Source organism: Budorcas taxicolor, chromosome 3, assembly GCF_023091745.1.
Source record: "Budorcas taxicolor isolate Tak-1 chromosome 3, Takin1.1, whole genome shotgun sequence".
In the NCBI taxonomy this organism is placed as follows: Eukaryota; Metazoa; Chordata; class Mammalia; order Artiodactyla; family Bovidae; genus Budorcas; species Budorcas taxicolor.
The window spans coordinates 100,250,052-100,269,100 of record NC_068912.1 but is presented as its reverse complement, the minus strand read 5'-3'; the positions used below and the strand labels follow the sequence as shown (position 1 = coordinate 100,269,100).

At 40.6% G+C, this 19,049-nt stretch overlaps 1 protein-coding gene across 1 annotated transcript in view; it reads right to left on the bottom strand.

Annotated features, from left to right (window-relative positions):
* Positions 1-1,149: 1,149 nt before the first annotated feature.
* Positions 1,150-19,049, bottom strand: part of PIK3R3 (phosphoinositide-3-kinase regulatory subunit 3) — a 100,803-nt gene continuing 82,903 nt past the window's right edge. The window contains exons 7-10 of the mRNA XM_052636708.1: positions 16,566-16,742; positions 10,059-10,133; positions 9,432-9,602; positions 1,150-1,410 (exon numbers count right to left, since the gene is read on the bottom strand). Coding sequence (XP_052492668.1) covers positions 1,212-1,410; positions 9,432-9,602; positions 10,059-10,133; positions 16,566-16,742 — 622 coding nt within the window. The 3' untranslated portion in view covers positions 1,150-1,211. The remainder of the gene's footprint in view (positions 1,411-9,431; positions 9,603-10,058; positions 10,134-16,565; positions 16,743-19,049) is intronic.

Sequence of the window (19,049 nt, the reverse complement as noted above, 5' to 3'; positions counted from 1 at the left end):
CGGGACACCAGAGCCCCGGGCCTGGGACCAACTAAAGTCCCTGACCACAGCTGGCTCCCTTCTAGCCACAGCCCTAGCCACCTATGGCTCCCCTGGCCCTACCCAGAAAAGGACAGGAGATGACGGGAAATTAAACACGTTGACTGTTTCTGCAGGACCTTTCAACTTGTGGAAGCACACAGAAGAATGTTGCTCTAGATCATTATTTGGTATATCAAGCCATCTAAAAGCACTGGATTGCACCTTTTCTTTACTCATACACACAAGTTACAAAGGTTTCAAACAACAGATCATTCTTTAGGCTAAGAAAACACCACCACACAAGCACCAACTTCATTTTATAATTCAAAGCTCACCAGCCCACAAAAAGAACACTATTCCTCATCTCTGAGAAACAAGGGCAGGGCAAAAGGGAATTACACTGACCAATTTTAGTGTCTGCTAAAACTAACAGTCTCTGGTTTTCCTTTTATTTTCAAGTTTTGGTTCAGAAGTGTGCGTTCAGACACTAGTGCCACCATCTTCCACCGCACCTTGGTCTGGCAGCAATCACTGTTTTGCTGGGACCAATATGGTTTCTAAACATAATGCTTCTTTAGAGAGAGGAGCTATTGAGATGCTGACACCTAAACTATACTCGTTAGGTACCTTCGATTAAAAGTTTTTTTACCTACAGATTACAATTCTTTAAATGAAATCCCAAGCCTCCCCATTTTCCTTTGGTTGTCTTTTTCACCAAATGCCATTCTACCACTGAACCAAAACCACCTTCTTTTTGGGAGGAAGAGAGACTGCCAGACCAAAACAGACTCCCAACAGGGCCAAGCCTCACCACAGTCTTAAAAAGCACCTTGGCCTCTCAGAAGAGGACAGGGACTTACTCAGAGGCTTCCCACTACAACCCCCACCCCAATCAGGCCTAACATGTTCTGTTGAAGGTGCCTGGCTAAGTAAAACAAAACCCCCAATGAAAGACTTTCCCAAAAACCAGCATCTGCTCCCAGCTTCCTATGTCAGTGCAGTGGCACGGCTGAGTCCCCGAGAACCCCAGGCCCCGTACGTCCCCATCCTGGCCGGCTGCTGCTCGGCCTCTCCACTTCACATTCACAGAATCACTTCTTGTGCAAAACAAGCAGTCTACGTAGAAAGAATGCCCTCATAGTCTAATAAAAACTGTAGAAAAAGTTTGCGAGAGAGCCTCTGCTCCCTCTTTATCTGCAGAGTGAGGGCATCTGTGCGTGGACAGGGTAGGCGAGCCTGACGTTGAGAGAGTCGTTGTGCTGCACGAGGGACGTCTGCTGGTAGTGGAGCACCAGCTCCTTCAGGGAGCTGTACAGGTTGTAGGGCTCTGCGAAGCCGTAGCCCCGAGCAGTGCTGTAGATGACGCAGTGCTTCACCTCTCCGTCGGCGCTGCAACGACACAACACAGACACCACGGGGAATGAAGGCAGGGGGCAACATAAAGGGCCCCAAAGACCAGAAGTCTGAGAGCAGTTGCTCTGCAAAGCAGCAGCAGCCTTTCGTCCATCGGAGCTTGTATGATATCATACCCTTGTGTCCCCCCGGCCCCTTCCACACTGGTCACAGAGACACCCTTCACTTCTCAAGACTTGGTGGGGCTAAAGTGGCTGGCTGCGTTCAGTCACTCAGCTCTGGACCTAAATTAGGTAAGAATGCACTGGAGAGGGCAAACCAAACCAAAAAAAAAAAATTTCATGTACAAATCAGTTGTTTTTAAAATAGTCACAAGATTGTGCAACAATCACTACTACTTCCAGAATATTTTTATCACCCCAAAAGAGAAACCACGTAGCCATCAGCATTCACTGTTTTCCTCCCTCCCCTTAGACCCTGGTGACCAGTCCACTTCCTGTCACTATGGCTTTGCCTATTCTGGACATTTTATATAAATAGAATCACACAGTATTACTCAATCTTTTGTCTGGCTACTTTCACTTGGCACACCATTTTCAAAGTTCTTTTATGTGGTATCATGTATGGAGACTTGATTTCTCCTCAGGGTTGAGTAATATTCTATTGTATAGATATGCTACAATTTGGTTATCCATTCATCAATTTATGGGTCACTTGGGTTGTTAACATTTTTTGGCTATAATGAATATTTATGTACAAGTTTTTGTATGGACACATGTCTTCAGTCCTCTTAGATGTATACCTAAGAGGGGAACTGTTGAGCCATAAGTGAAACAAACTTTTTGGGAAATCCCTGGTAGTCCAGTGGCAAGGACTCTGCTTTCACGGCTATGGCCCCGGGTTCAATCCCTCGTGGGGGAACTAAGATCCCACAAGCCACATGGGCATGTACCCCCACCCTGCCTGCCAAAGAAAGTTAAACCTTTTGAGGAACTGCCAAACTGTTTTCTGAAGTGTTACACCACTTTAAATTCCTGCCAGCAGCTTTCTCCACATCCCTGTCAACACTTGTTATTGTCCATCTTTTTGATTACAGTTATCCTTGTGGTATCTCATTGTAGTTTTGATTTAAAGCTCCCTAATGACTAATAACAGAGAAGGCAATGCAGCCCACTCCAGTACTCTTGCTGGAAAATCCCATGGGTGGAGGAGCCTGGTAGGCTGCAGTCCATGGGGTCTCTAAGAGTTGGACACGACTTCCCTTTCACTTTTCACTTTCATGCATTGGAGAAGGAAATGGCAACCCATTCCAGTATTCTTGCCCGGAGAATCCCAGGGACGGGGGAGCCCGGTGGGCTGCCGTCTATGAGGTCGCACAGAGTCGGACACGACTGAAGCGACTTAACAGCTTAGCAGCAATGACTAATAATGTTGAGCATCTTTTCATATGTTTATTAACCATCTTTATATCTTCTTTAAAGAAATGTCTATTTGCCATTGCCCATTTTTAAATTGGGGCAGTTGTCTTTTTATTAAGAGTTCTTTATGTATAGATACTAGTTGATTAGATGTATGATTTGCAAATATTTTCTCCCATTCTGTGGGCTGTCTTTCCACTTTCCCGACTGTGTCCTTTGATGCAGACAGTCTTTAATTGTGGGGAAGTCCAACTCATCTTTTTGTCACTCGTGCTTTTGATGTGTAAGAGACCACTGGCCATTCCAAAGTGACAAAGATTTCCGCCTACGTTCTCTAAGTGTTATATCTTTTAGCCTTTACATTTAGTTATATGACACATTTTGAGTCAGATCTTGTATGTGGCATGAACTGGAGGTCCAAATCCATTCTTTTGCATGTGGCTCACTAGCTGTCCCAGCACCATGTGTTGAAATGACTATTTTTTCTCCTTTGAATGGTCTTGAGAACCTTGTTGAAAACAAACTGACCATAACTGTAGGGGATTATCTCTTGGCTGTCATTTCTATTCATTGATTCACATGTTTAATCTTATGTTGTGCTGTGCTTACTTACTCAGTTGTGTCTGACTCTTTGCAACCCCATGGACTGTAGACCGCCAAGGCTCCCCTGTCCATGAAATTCTCCAGGCAGGAATACTGGAGTGGGTTGCCATCTTCTTCTCCAGGTAATCTTCCCTACTCAGGGATTGAACCCGGATCTTCTGCACTGCAGGATTCTTTACCAGCAGAGCTATCAGGGAAGCCCTCAGTTCAGTTCAGTTCAGTCGCTCAGTTCAATTCAGTTCAGTCGCTCCGTTGTGCCCGACTCTCTGCAACCCCATGAACCACACCATGCCAGGCCTTCCTGTCCATCACCAACTCCCAGAGTCCACCTGAACCCATGTCCATTGAGTTGGTGATGTCATCCAACCATCTCATCCTCTGTCGTCCCCTTCTTCTCCTGCCCTCAATCTTTCCCAGCATCAAGGTCTTTTCAAATGAGTCAACTCTTCCCATCAGGTGGCCAAAGTATTCGAGTTTCAGCTTCAACATCACTCTTTCCAATGAACACCCAGGACTGATCTCCTTTAGGATGTACAGGCTGGATCTCCTTGCAGTCCAAGGGACTCTCAAGAGTCTTCTCCAACACCACACTTCAAAAGCATCAGTTCTTCGGCGCTCAGCTTTCTTTATAGTCCAACTCTCACATCCATACATGACCACTGGAAAAACCATAGCCTTGACTAGATGGACCTTAGTTGGCAAAGGAATGTCTCTGCTTTTTAATATGCTGTCTAGGTTGGTCATAACTTTCCTTCCAAGGAGTAAGCATCTTTTAATTTCATGGGTGCAGTCACCATCTGCAGTGATTTTGGAGCCCCAAAAAATAAAGTCTGACACTGTTTCCCTACCTATTTCCCATGAAGTGATGGGACTGCATGCCGCTCAGTCCTGTCCAACTCTTTGCAACCCCATGGACTGCACCACGCCAGGCCTCCCTGTCCATCACCAACTCCTGGAGTTTACTCAAACTCATGTCCATTGAGTCAGTGATACCATCCAACCATCTCATCCTCTGTCGTCCCCCTCTCCTGCCTTCAATCTTTCCCAACATCAGGGTCTTTTCAAATGAGTCAGTTCTTTGCATCAGGGGGCCAAAGTATTGAGTTTCAGCTTCAACATCAGTCTTTCCAATGAATATTCAGGACTGATTTCCTTTAGGATGGACTGGTTGGATCTCCTAGCAGTCCAAGGGACTCTCAAGAGTTTTCTCCAACACCACAGTTCAAAAGCATCAATTCTTCAGTGCTCAGCTTTCTTTACAGTCCAACTCTCACATCTATACATGACCACTGGAAAAACCATAGCCTTGACTAGATGGACCTTTGTTGGCAAAGTAATGTCTCTGCTTTTTAACATGCTGTCTAGGTTGGTCATAACTTTTATCTTATTTTAGTACTTCACAATTTTAATTACTACAACTGTAGTAAGTTTTCAAATTGGGAGATGTACTTCAACTCTTTCCTGTTCCTTCAGATTATTTTAGCTGCTCTGGATCCCTTGTATTATCATATCAATTTTAAGATCAGCTTGTCATTTCTGTACAAAGCCAGCTGGTACTGTTTATGGGCATTATACCAAACACACAGATCAATGTGGAAAGTACTGCCATCTATGAACACGGGATGTTTTCCCACTTATTTAGAATTTTTTTTAAGTTGTTCCAATGATGTTTCATAGTTTTCACTGTACAGCTCTTACACTTTGAACCTAGGCATTTTATCATTTTTATGCTATTACAAATAGTACGTTTTCATTTCATTTTCAGGTTGTTCACTGCTAGTATACAGAAATACGACTAATTTTTGCTTTCTAATCTTTTAACCTGCACCCTGGTGAATGCATGTATTAGTTCTAATAGTTTACTTCTTCCTTTCTCATCTGGATGCCTTTTCTTTTTCCTGCCTAAATGTCTCAGCTAGAATTTTCTGTACAATGATTAGAAGTGGTGAGAAAAGACATCCTTAGTCTCTTCCTGCTCTTAAAAGTACTCACTTTTTTTACCACTAAGTATGATGCCAGCTGTGGGTTTTTCATGTCCTTTATCAGGCTGAGAAATACCTGCCTATCTCTAGTTTTTTCAGTGTGTTTAAATAAGAGTGTAAAAATACTTCTTCTGAATCTACTGAAATAATCAGTAGACTTTTGTCAGTTGATTTTTGTCCTTAATCTAGTTATATGGTTTATTTACACTGATTTTTTTAATGTTGAATCAACTGGCATTCCTAAGATGAATTCTACTTAGTCATGGTTTATAATCCTTCTTATATGTTGCTGGAGTTGCTTTGCTAGTGTTTTGTTAAAGATTTTTATGTCTATATTCATAAGGAATATGCCCTCATTAAACAAACTGCAATGTATTTGCTCCAATTTTTTGGAAAAGTCTGAAAGAATTGTATTAATTCTTTTTATAATGTTTGGTAGAATTCACCAGTAAAACTAACTAGGCCTGGGGTTTTCTTTGTGGATAGTTTTTTAAATTAGTGATTCAATTTCTTTACTTATTATAGTTCTATTCAGATTTTCTACTTCCTGTTAAGTCAGTTTTGGTAGTTTGTGTGCTTCCAGGCATTTGTCTATTTCATTTAGGTTGTTTAATTTGTTAGCATATAATTATTTATAGTATTCCATCATTTTTTTTAAATCTCTGTAAGGACTACAACGAGTGTCCCGTCTTTCACCCTGATTTTACTAATTTGTGTCTTCTCTCTCTCCCGTGTGTGTGTGTGTGTGTGTATGAGTTTAGCTTTGTTGTTGTTCAGTCATTAAGTAATGTCCAACTCTTTGCGACCCTATGGAATGCAGCATGCCAGGTTCCTATGTCCTTCACTATCTCCTGGAGTTTGCTCAAATTCACGTGCATCGAGTTGGTTTGCTCAAACTCGTGTCTACTGAGTCGGTTCATCTCATCATCTGCCACCCCCTTCTTTTGCCTTCAATCTTTCCCAGCATCAGGGTCTTTTCCAATGAGTCAGCTCTTTGCATCAGGTAGCCAGAGTCTTGGAGCTTCAGCTTCAGCATTAGTCCTTCTACTGAATATTGAGGATTGATTTCCTTTAGGACTGACTGGTTTGATCTCCTTGCTGTCCAAGGGACTCTAGAAAGTCTTTTCCAGCACCACAATTCAAAAGCATCAATTCTTTGGTGCTCAGCCTTCTTTACAGTCCAGCTGTCACATCTGTACATGACTACTAGAAAAGAGGTTATCAATTTTATTCATCCCATCATCCCATCTTCCAGTTTCATTGATTTCCTCAATTATTTTCTATTCTTTTATTTACTTTTGTTCTAATCTTTATTATTCCCTTCTTTCTGCTTGTTTGGGTTTAGTTTGCTCTTCTTTTTTTCAGTTTCTTAAGGTGGAAGAAGGTAGGTTATTGATTTGAGAGCTTCAGTTATAAATTTCCCTCTTAGCACTGCTTTAGCTATATTAAGTAAGTTTCACTATTCTGTGTTTCTCTTTTAATCCAAAGTATTTTCTAATTTCCCTTGTTTTCCTTTTTTAATCTATTAGTTATTTAGGAATATGTTATTTATTGTCCACTCTGTGAATTTCCCAAATTTCCTTATTTTTTATTTCTAATTTCTTTCCATTGTGGTTATAGACAACATATTTTATATGATCTCAACCCTATTTATTGAGACTTGTGGCCTAAAGTGTGGTCTAGCCTGGATAATGTTTCATGTGCACTTAAGAAAAATGTGTGTTCTGCTGTTGTTAGGTGGAGTGTTCTAAAGATGTCTCTGTGTGGATGTGGGTTAGTTCAATTGTGCCCAGCTCTTTGTGACCCCATGGACTGTAGTCCACCAGGCTCCTCTGTCCATGGAATTTTCCAGGCAAGAATACTAGAGCAGGTTGCCATTTCTTTCTCCAGGGGATCCTCCCAACCCAGGGATCAAACCTGCATCTCTTACACCTCCTGCATCGGCAGACTGGTTCCTCACCACTAGCACCACCTATGTCTAGTTGTTCTATAAAGTTTTCAGGTCTTCTGTTTCCTTGTTGATCTATATGTTCTATCCCTAATCAAATTTCTTACGCCAAATGGCAATAACAATGGAAGAATCACAACTGCTCACTACCTAACACATTCATAGTTGGCTACAGGTCTCTAGCCTGAGAAGGCTCTGGAGTTAAGCAAGTCCTTAACTTAGTCCTAAGTAAATTGAAAAATCACTATAAGCAGGCTTTCTATAGCTGCAGTGGCTGGCAAACAAGTGGAAGTCTGTGATGCCAGACTCTTTTGCTTCCAATGTCCCCCAAGGTGAACCCCAATATGATATATGACTGAAGCTGGTTTCATAGACAACAGAAATCCACACTACTGGTCAAGTCTATGGCTAAAGGGAAAGGAAAAATAATACAGCTCCCCAAGATACTCAAGCTGTTCTCTGGTCTCTCAGGAATTACCTGAGCTGCTGAGCAGCACTTTCCACCAGCCAAGTCCACAATCCACAAGGCTGCCACCCAGGGACCTGGATAAGGGTGAGGGGCTGATATACTGGGCTTACTGTCTTCTTTTTAACGTTCTTACAGATCTCAGATCCCACAAGAGCCATCTTCTCCTGCCATTTCCACTCAGATAACTTGAGGATCTGAGCTCAGGTCACAAAGAAATGAAATGTTTCAAGTAGCTCTATCCAGGGATAACACTAATCCAATACCTCCCTTACGTTTTGCCCACAGACACCCCACTATTCATCCTTTCCACGTCCAGCTCAACACCATCTCTTCCACAAAATCTCGCAAACCTTTCTCCAGCAAACTCAGTTTTTCATGCACACAGCCTACTGGTGATACCTATATCACGGTGATTTCATTTATCTTGGATATTTAACTGTGAAATGAAGAAAGTGTGGCGCCGAAAAAACAACAACAATGTGGGTTTTGAAACCAGGTAAAGCTGGATTCAAACTCTGCATGACAGAGATAGATAGCTAAGGATAAGATGATCATGTAAAGCACTCTGTTAATACAAGTGTCTTTTGTCTAGCCTCACCACTTTGTCCTCAAATCATCTGTGATCCTTGCTTGCCTCTGGCATGTCCAGCAGAAGCATCATTATCATAATAATATTAGTAAACAACATTTACTTATTATGTTCCAGCACTGATCAAAGCATATTATATCACATATATTAACTCATGTGATAGTTTAGAAATCTACTTAATAGATATTATTAAGATTATTAATATCTATTAAGTAGATATTATTATTATGCTTCTTTTATAGATAAAGAAACTAGGAAAAGAAAAGTTAAATAATTTACCCTAGGTCACATGTATGGTTAAGTAGTAGTATCAGGATTTGAATCCTATGTATCTGATCCCAAAGCTTCTCTCATGACCATCAATATATACCTCCTCTCTAGGTATGGTCATTGTCAATGAAAACATATTAATAGCAAAAAATATATATATATTCTTTAAAAAGGCAACTGTTTTATATATATATGCTATATAATTATATAATATATATATATATATATATATATGAAACAGCAAAATCTGACTGAGGCATAATTAGTTGTCCCTAGAATTTCACTTTCCATTAAAAAGAAAATAAGCTTTTCCAAACAGTCATAAGAAAACATTCAACATTTTCTATCACTAACTCAAAACAATACTATTTAAGTACAAAACTTAGATAGTTTTTCTTCTGAAGTAAAAACAGTTCTGTTTAATCAAGTCTTCATAATCTGACAATGGAAGCCAAGTTAGGCATGCAGGAGACTATTAAGAATTACGTGATCTTTTCAATTGAAAAATCTCCAATTATTTTTCAGATAACCTGAAATCCAACAACAAACAACTGCAGGGCCTAGCCTGCTTACCATTTAAATTAAAATCCCCCAAATAATTTCAGGTTATATATCTCCTAAAGCAACTAACTTTTCTTTGTACAAATATTAAAGGTCTAAGCCATGGTTACTCATTTTACCATACTTCAACTAATTTGATCTGAACTTTATGAGTGGTTGATTTTCTATTAATCAATGTAGAAGTTTTCAAAAGGTCATATCCCCAGAGAAGACTTACACCACAGAGCAAGCATAACATCCTTTCTTGCTACTCTCACGGATTAAGAATGCACCGTCAGGTTTCCCATAAAGCAAGTCCTCTGCTTGTACTCGGTTGATATCCTCAACAAACCAGGTTTTCTCATCATAATGGGGCAGGTTTTCATCTTCCTCATTGATAAAATAGGTCCTAAAAATTAAATGTTAAAATATTATTCTAACAATCAGTTTACTTCTATCTAAAAGCAAATTCATGAATAAAACTCTTCTAAATCTTAACCACAAAATAACAAAGTGGAATTGCAAGTAGTTGGATTTTTTAAAAAGAATTTCCAAAAATAAGATAAAAAAAAATTTCATTATTTGCTATCATGCAGAAAGCACAAGATTCATGTGTCTCACCCAAGACTCTGACTCCTGACTGTCTAAATAAGCGATGCTTAAGTATCCAGGTTTCATATGGCTTGGCAGGTCTGTGAACTCAAGTGCCTATAGCATACTCATGAAGCAAATCAATTTAAAGAGGTGCAAAGGCCTTGATTCAAATGTCCTCAAATAACAGAGAGGACATTTGCTCAAGTAACTCAGGCCTATGTCTTACACTGGGAACAAAGCCCTCTGACGGAAAGGTACAGTGAGAACTTACTCATCAACATCCTCATTCTTGATTCCCAGCCAGGCATTTAGGCGCTTCTGTCTCACTCCTTTGTGATTGAGCCACCTACCAGAAGAAAGACACCAGTGTCAGCATCGGTGCAAAGTAGACACATCCAAGCCAATCAAACATCCAGGCCCAGGAGCTTGCTTTCCCCAGTGCCACTAAGAATGGCCAGAGATTTCCCTAAATTTAATAGTTTCTCTATTACTTTTCCTTCAACTTTCAGCAAAAAGGCAGAAACAGAAAGCTACTTGAAATTAGGCACGTCCCTCATTTTTCACTTTCCTTTTCTAGGAGGTTATATCACCACAAGCACACATATCCTTGCACTCAAACACCACGGGACAGTTGTTTTTGAAATTGTTTGTTAGGTGAGCATGTGTCACCTTTGCAATCTCCACTGAGCCACAGGATGCAATTCCTCCATGACCTACTGTTAATACATTGAGTTTAAAATTCTAAAACAGAATTTCAAGGTCTATTTTTACACGCAAAGCAAGCCACAAGAAATTCAGGGTAGCAATCTGAGTAATTAATGCAAATTTACTTCATCACCAGGAAAATCACAGTATTTTTAAATATACCAACATTTTAGATGTAAAATGATATAAACCATTTCATTTAGCTTCACTGAGATGGACGATGGCCTAAAACTTGAGTATAAAAACTCTTTCATTCATCATCATCCCCCAACCAAGCCCCTGTTCATTCAGATCTCATCATAAACATCTCCTCGGGGAGGACTACCCTAATTGTCCCAACTAAGGCAGTCCACCAGTCACTCTCTACACTTTTCCTTATTTTCCTTATCATGTATAAAACAATACATTCTAGAGATAAAACCTGAACAAAGCATCATCCAACTAGCATTCTATTACTAATTATGTGGTCCTTTTTTGTTTGTTTATTCTAAAAAAGATATAAAGTTGAAGTTATAACATAAATTCAGTGCACATAAGATGAACTTATTCTCTTTATCTTCAGTTTCATTTTGAACTTAAAATCTCCAATCAAACTATAATTGTGTTTACTATCTACTATGTCCAGTGCAAACAGTGTCAGACTTTATTTTTGGGGCTCCAAAATCACTGCAGATGGTGACTGCAGCCATGAAATTAAAAGGTGCTTATTCCTTAGAAGGAAAGTTATGACCAACCTAGATAGCATATTCAAAAGCAGAGACATTACTTTGCCAACAAAGGTCCGTCTAGTCAAGGCTATGGTTTTTCCAGTAGTCAGGTATGGATGTGAGAGTTGGACTGTGAAGAAAGCTGAGCGCCGAAGAACTGATGCTTTTGAACTGTGGCGTTGGAGAAGACTCTTGAGAGTCCCTTGGACTGCAAGGAGATCCAACCAGTCCATTCTCAAGGAGATCAGCCCTGGGTGTTCTTTGGAAGGAATGATGCTAAAGCTGAAACTCCAGTACTTTGGCCACCTCATGTGAAGAGCTGACTCAATGGAAAAGACTCTGATGCTGGGAGGGATTGGGGGCAGGAGGAGAAGGGGATGACAGAGGATGAGATGGCTGGATGGCATCACCGACTCGATGGACATGAGTCTGAGCGAACTCCGGGAGTTGGTGATAGACAGGGAGGCCTGGAGTGCTGCGATTCATGGGGTTGCAAAGAGTCGGCCACGACTGAGCGACTGAACTGAACTGAACTGATGACATTTCACTTAGTTTGTATCAGTTAGGGTCTTAGCTAGAAGGATAAGGCACAGTCAAACTGGCAGCTGAGGAGAGTTCACTATTTACAAAGGCCAGGAGATGTTTTAGAGAAACTCCCTGGGGCTAGCAACAGTGTGAGGCCAAGGTATCCTAGAATTGAAGAATCGGCTGTAGACAGCAGTGACTTGAAGCCAGAGAGTACCATTTGGGGAGTGCTACCTTTGGTAGAAAATGAGGACACAGCCATCTCATAGGGATCACAAGGGGAAGAAGTTAGAATATAAAATATTCTTACTTTCCTTTCCTTCTGCCCTCTCATCTCCCGCCTGTGCCTTCAAATGGCCAAAGCTAATGAGAAGCCAGAGGGCAAAGAGATCCGTTTTCTTATGCACAGAGCAGGGTAGAAAAAGAAGAACAGAAATTGTGAAGGCAAATGGAAAATTCCAGCACACCCAATGAAATGGATTAACTTTAAGCGGACTTTTTTCCCAGAACCTATGATCCTCTGATAAAGAGATGGCGTCCTGAACTCAAGGACTGTTTGCACAGCATAAGAGGATGGCTTATTTAGGATACATTTTAAGGTAAGATTAAACTAACTTTTCTAGTCACAATCTGTATCTTAACTGAACAATTATTGGCATGGTAATATCCTTCAGAATTCCTTCACACTGCTGCCCCATCTCGCCACTCTAATTTTATATTTGGGAAGTTGAATGTGTAAGATGATATTTATTCAAATTAAGTTTTATGATACTCAATCTGGATCATAGTTTCAATCTCCTGAAATCTTTCTAGTCTCTAATATCTTATCATCTATCTGATCAGCTGTTTCTCCCAGCTTTTAAAAATATGATCAACTGCTAATGACCATCTAATTTTTGATAACAATGTTACTTAGGGCATTGCTGTGGATGGACTGATGCACACTACACAGAGCCTATTCTAGGATGGCAGTAAGTCATAGTTTATCAGTCAAGTTAGACTAAGTTGTATTATGGCAAGTTATTCTTTATTTTGAATTTATGAATTTAGGTTTATGAAAACCAGGAAAAGGAAGCAATAATCATGAAAACTAACTCCTAATGGAAAAGAATTGCAAATGAACCCCTTTTATAAAAAAGGAATTTTAAAGGATTTTAGGAAATTCCCTGGTGGTTCAATGGTTAGGACTTGGCACTTTCACTGTCGTGGGCCTGGCTTCAATCCCTGATTGGGGAACCAAGATCCTGCAAGCCACGGATGGCAAGCAAAAAATAAAATTAAAATAAATAAATAAAGGCTTTTATATTTAAGAAATATTTTATTCTAAAGAATAGCAAGGAGAGATAAGAAAGCCTTCCTCAGCGATCAATGCAAAGAAATAGAGGAAAACAACAGAATGAGAAAGACTAGAGATCTCTTCAAGAAACTTAGAGATACCAAGAGCACATTTCATGCAAAGATGGGCTCGATAAAGGACAGAAATAGTATGGACCTGACAGAAGTAGAAGATATTAAGAAGGGGTGGCAAGAATACAAAGAAGAACTATACAAAATGATCTTCACGACCCAGATAATCACGATGGTGTGATCACTCACCTGGAGCCAGATCCTGGAATGTGAAGTCAAGTGGGCCTTAGGAACCATCACTAAGAACAAAGCTAGTGGAGGGGATGGAATTCCAGTTGAGCTATTTCAAATCCTAAAAGATGATGCTGTGAAAGTGCTGCACTCAATATCTCAGCAAATTTGGAAAACACAGCAGTGGCCACCGGACTGGAAAAGGTCAGTTTTCATTCCAATCCCAAAGAAGGGCAATGCCAAAGAATGCTCAAACTACTGCACAACTGCACTCACACACGCTAGTAAAGTAATGCTCAAAATTCTCCAAGCCAGGCTTCAGCAATACATGAACCGTGAACTTCCAGATGTTCAAGTTGGATTTAGAAAAGGCAGAGGAACCAGAGATTGAACTGCCAACATCCACTGGATCATTGAAAAAGCCAGCGAGTTCCAGAAAAACATCTATTTCTGCTTTACTGACTATGCCAAAGCCTTTGACTGTGTGGATCACAATAAACTGTGGAAAATTGTGAAAGAGATAGGAATACCAGACCACCCGACCTGCCTTTTGAGAAATCTGTATGCAGGTCAGGAAGCAACAGTTAGAACTGGACATGGAACAACAGACTGGTTCCAAATAGGAAAAGGAGTACATCAAGGCTGTATATTGTCACCCTGTTTATTTAACTTCTATGCAGAGTACATCATGAGAAACGTTGGGCTGGATGAAGCACAAGGTGGAATCAAGATTTCTGGGAGAAATATCAATAACCTCAGATATGCAGATGACACCACCCTTATGGCAGAAAGTGAAGAACTAAAGAGCCTCCTGATGAAAGTGAAAGAGGAGAGTGAAAAAGTTGGCTTAAAACTCAACATTCAGAGAACTAAAATCATGGCATCCAGTCCCATCACTTCATGGCAAATAGATGGGGAAACAGTGGAAACAGTGGCTGACTTTATTTTTTGGGGTTCCAAAATCACTGCAGATGGTGACTGCAGCCATGAAATTAAAAGACACTTACTCCTTGGAGGGAAAGTTATGACCAACCTAGAGTTATGACCAATCATATTAAAAAGCAGAGACATTACTTTGCCAACAAAGGTCCATCTAGTCAAGGCTATGGTTTTTCCTGTGGTCATGTATGGATGTGCGAGTTGGACTATAAAGAAAGCTGAGCATCAAAGAATTGATGCTTTTGAGCTGTGGTGTTGGAGAAGACTCTTGAGAGTCCCTTGGACTGCAAGGAGGTCCAACCAGTCCATCCTAAAGGATATCAGTCCTGGGTGTTCACTGGAAGGACTGATGTTGAAGCTGAAACTCCAATACTTTGGCCACCTGATGAGAAGAGCTAACCCATTTGAAAAGACCCTGATGCTGGGAAAGATTGAGGGCAGGAGGAGAAGGGGACGACAGAGGATGAGATGGTTGGATGGCATCACTGACTCAATGGACATGAGTTTGTATAGGCTCTGGGAGTTGGTGATGGACAGGGAGGCCTGGTGTGCTGCTGTTAATGGGGTCGCAAAGAGTTGGACACGACTGAGTGACTGAACTGAACTGACTTATTTTATATTTAAGAAATGAAATCCTGATTTAAGCATTCAAGAATATTCTAGAAACAGTACATTGGAATCTCAGCAGAAGAAAAATCTCAAAAAGTCCTTATGGGCTATATATATAGCAAGAAATCAGAGAAATGGCCACATGCAAAGAGGACTTGATGAACTAATGACAATCTCTTCTTAGGTGAGGCAGAATTCCAACCTATTCCAACTTCAAAACAGGACCAAAGAGAGGTCATATTCAGCATCAGGTAGCAGTACAACCAGTCTCTTCCAGGACTGACTATACAGTTTCAGTGTTAGAGCAGATCAAGCCCATCAATCCTAGTGCTGTCTTTGGTAGAAACATCAAAGCATGGAGTATGGACACTGGACTGTTCTCCCTGAAGCAATGGTTCCAAAAGAGGTAATGGTTTCTGTGTCTCCCTAAACATTCTAGCAGGATATAAATAGGTCATGGCTCAGCACCCATGATGGTACCTAAATTCTATTTTATATTTAGCTTACAGAACTTGTTAAAGGAATTTTCAAGGTCTAGTTTGCCATACTTAGTCATGCATCTAGAAATGGTAGGTTTCTCAATATCTCATCACTTTCCAGGGCAAAGAAATGCTTCCATTCATTCCTTTGGTCCATGACACAGCCTTCTGGGGCTTTTCTTTAGCTTCATCATGTGACCAGAACCATATAAATATTCCAAGAGCAGACACACCCTACTTGTACACAAAGCCACCTCCTGGCCTTGCTTCCCAAGCTCTTCTGATGCTATGTGTGCTTGCTTGACTCTCAGTGGCCACAGTAGCAAACTAAAAGATCTCTAGACGAGTGTTATTAAAAACTACTCAGTAATTGTTTGCTTCTGAAACAATCACCTTAAATTTTCCTCTCCTAAAACTCAACAGCCAATGTTCCAACCTTTAAACTTGTATTTTATCCTCTCCCTCCTTCTCACACGAAGAAACCCTGAAGTCTATAGAAAACCCAGTCAGAGGTCTTTACTCTGCCTCCTCCTGCCAAGGAGTGTGAACCGTGTTATATGCACGAAAGTCACCCATAAACATATTACAAAACAGTCTCTTCATTACCTAGAACTAAACCTAATACAATTTTCTTTCTCAGTGATGATCTCCTTCTATGAAGCAGTCATCTGGCCTAAAAATCTAATCCATATATCTTGTTCTGATAATATATCTTTCCATCTATATTTAGATAATATCCCTATATCTAGCTAAATCATATAATATTCCATCACTCTTCAGGTGTGCCATTTTTCATAAGTGTTTTCAAACATTTCTATTACTTAAATATAGAATTTTTTCCTTAAAAATAAAAACTCTTCAGTGGACCATTCTGTATACTTACTTGTAGGTTCCCACTTTTAGTTTCCTTGCCTGTCAGGGGTAATTTCTATTTCTACAGTTTTTCTAGGTAACCAAAGATTCTGGGTTTTGTGTTTTAGGCAAACTTTAATTAATCTGCACTTTTTACGCTCCATCACTGTTCATTTGTATGGATTACAGCCCTACCTCCTAATCCCCACACACTTGACTTTAGTGGACTGTAACACCCTACTACTAACAGGACCACTCTCCTAAATTCTTACAGTCCCACTGGCCAGGTCTCAATTACAAATCTCTTCTTCTACCTCTAATGTCTCTCATGCAGCAGGATCAGGTGTTGCCGGGGTGTCCTCCCCACAGGCCCAGAATACTCACACAAGGTGCTGATCTCTGATCTTGCGCAGCTGGATCAGGTCAGGTTTGATACTATTCATTTTTTTGTCTATTTCTCGGTTATCCAAAGCTTGTTTCTTCAAATCCTGTTCAAGACGCATTTTGCTATCATGAATCTCACCCAGACGTGATTTCAACTTGTCATAATTCATCATAATTCTGTGAAAATATTTGACATATTAAGGCTAAAACAGAAACCAAGCAGAAGCATTCTACAGTGTGCACACGGTCCTAACACCCTCAATGCGGTGGACATCTGCTGTTTTTGCCTGGCACATATTTATTCTCACCCCTCTGGGAAGAGCACTGTCATGTTCCCTGTAGGGAAGGGCTCCTGTTCCCATCTCAGATTCATTGGTGAAGATCCACACAACCTCTCCTGGCCAAGAAGACTGTTCTGTTCCATCCTACCCCTGCCTCAGGCCACAGTGACTTGTTCAGAAAGCAGAATAATACCCAAACTGACCCAATGACAGTCAAATCTAGGGCTCTTGCTAGATATATTGTAGACAGATTCTCTCTTTCCACTGAGATTGTTAAGTTGTTAACATGTGATTCTAGGCCTCCCAACAGTTTATACTACTGCCTTGAAGGGAAAGCCTGCCTGAGGATGAAGCCAACACAGAAGAAAACTGAGCCAACAGACAGAGAACAAGGAGAATCCTGATGATGTTGTTTGGGCCCTGGACCCAGCCATGAATGAACAAGTAAAGCTGGGTTACTGTGTGAACTAAATGTGCTCATAACATGTGAAAGGACCAAACAGTGTCTGGGACATCTTGGTAAGCACTCAGTAGATGATGACCCTAAGCTTTTCCACCACACAAAGTTTTGCCGTGCTCTGAACCCTAAGGCAACAACTGCCCATTGCTCACTTGTCACTCAATAATAAACAGTTTCCTATTACCATTAAAACTTCATCATGATACTTTAACTCCCTATGCAACTAAACTACAAGTTCTTTTCCATTTCTTCACTATTAATAATGGTCACTTATTGGTACTGTAATGTCAAGATACTCACACACACTCACACATATACACAGCTTTCTCTACCATAAAGTGTATGTGTGTATTACTTAGTCCTCAGAGCATTTCAACAAGATTTTATTCACAGTTTTACGGAGAAAGAAACAAGTCCAGAGAGTTAGTAACTCAATGAAGGCAACACAGCCAGGTGGCGCTAATGGTAAAGAACACACCTGTTAATGCAGGAGACAGGGGTTCCATCTCTGGATCAGGAAGATCCCCGGAAGAAGGGCATGACAACCCACTCCAGTATTCTTGCCTGGAGAATCCCATGGACAGAGGAGCCTAGTGGGCTACAGTCCATGGGGTCGCAGAGTTGGACACAACTGAAGTGACTTAGCATGCATGCACAGAATTTAAGCCCATGGTTTAAGCCATTAAACACAAAAAGAAATGTAAAAAGGCAAAATGGTTGTCTGAGGAGGTCTTACAAATAGCTGTGAAAAGAAGAGAAGCAAAAGGCAAAGAAGAAAAGGAAAAAGATACACCCATTTGAATGCAGAGTTCCAAAGAACAGCAATGAGAGATAAGAAAGCCTTCCTCAGTGACCAATGCAAAGAAATAGAGGAAAACAAAAGAATGGAAAAGACTAGAGATCTCTTCAAAATTAGAGATACCAAGGGAACATTTTATGCAAAGATGGGCTTGATAAAGGGCAGAAATGGTATGGACCTAACAGAAGCAGAAAATATTAAGAGAGGTGGCAAGAATACACAGAAGAACTGTACAAAAAAGATCTTCATGACCCAGATAATCATGATGGTGTGATCACTGACCTAGACCCAGACATCCTGGAGTGCAAAGCAGAGCAGGCCTTAGAAAGCATCACTACGGACAAAGCTAGTGGAGGTGATGGAATTCCAGTTGAGCTATTTCAAATCCTAAAAGATGATGCTGTGAAAGTGCTGCACTCAATATCTCAGCAAATTTGGAAAACTCAGTAGTGGCCACAGAACTAGAAATGGTCAGTTTTCGTTCCAGTCCCCAAAAAAGGCAATGCCAAAGAATGCTCAAACTAGCACACAATTGCACTCATCTCACATGCTAGTAAAGTAATGCTCAAAATTCTCCAAGCCAGGCTTCAGCAATACCTGAACCATGAACTTCCAGATGTTCAAGAAAAGACAGAGGAACCAGAGATCAAATTGCCAACATCGGCTGGATGATCAAAAAAGCAGGAGTTCCAGAAAAACATCTATTTCTGCTTTATTGACTATGCCAAAGCCTTTGACTTTGTGGATCACAACAAACTGTGGAAAATTCTTCAAGAGATGGGAATATCACACCACCTGACCTGCCTCTTGAGAAATCTGTATGCAGGTCAAGAAGCAACAAGTAGAACTGGACATGGAACAACAGACTGGTTCCAAATAGGAAAAGGAGTAAGTCAAGGCTGTATATTGTCACCCTGCTTATTTAACTTACATGCAGAGTACAT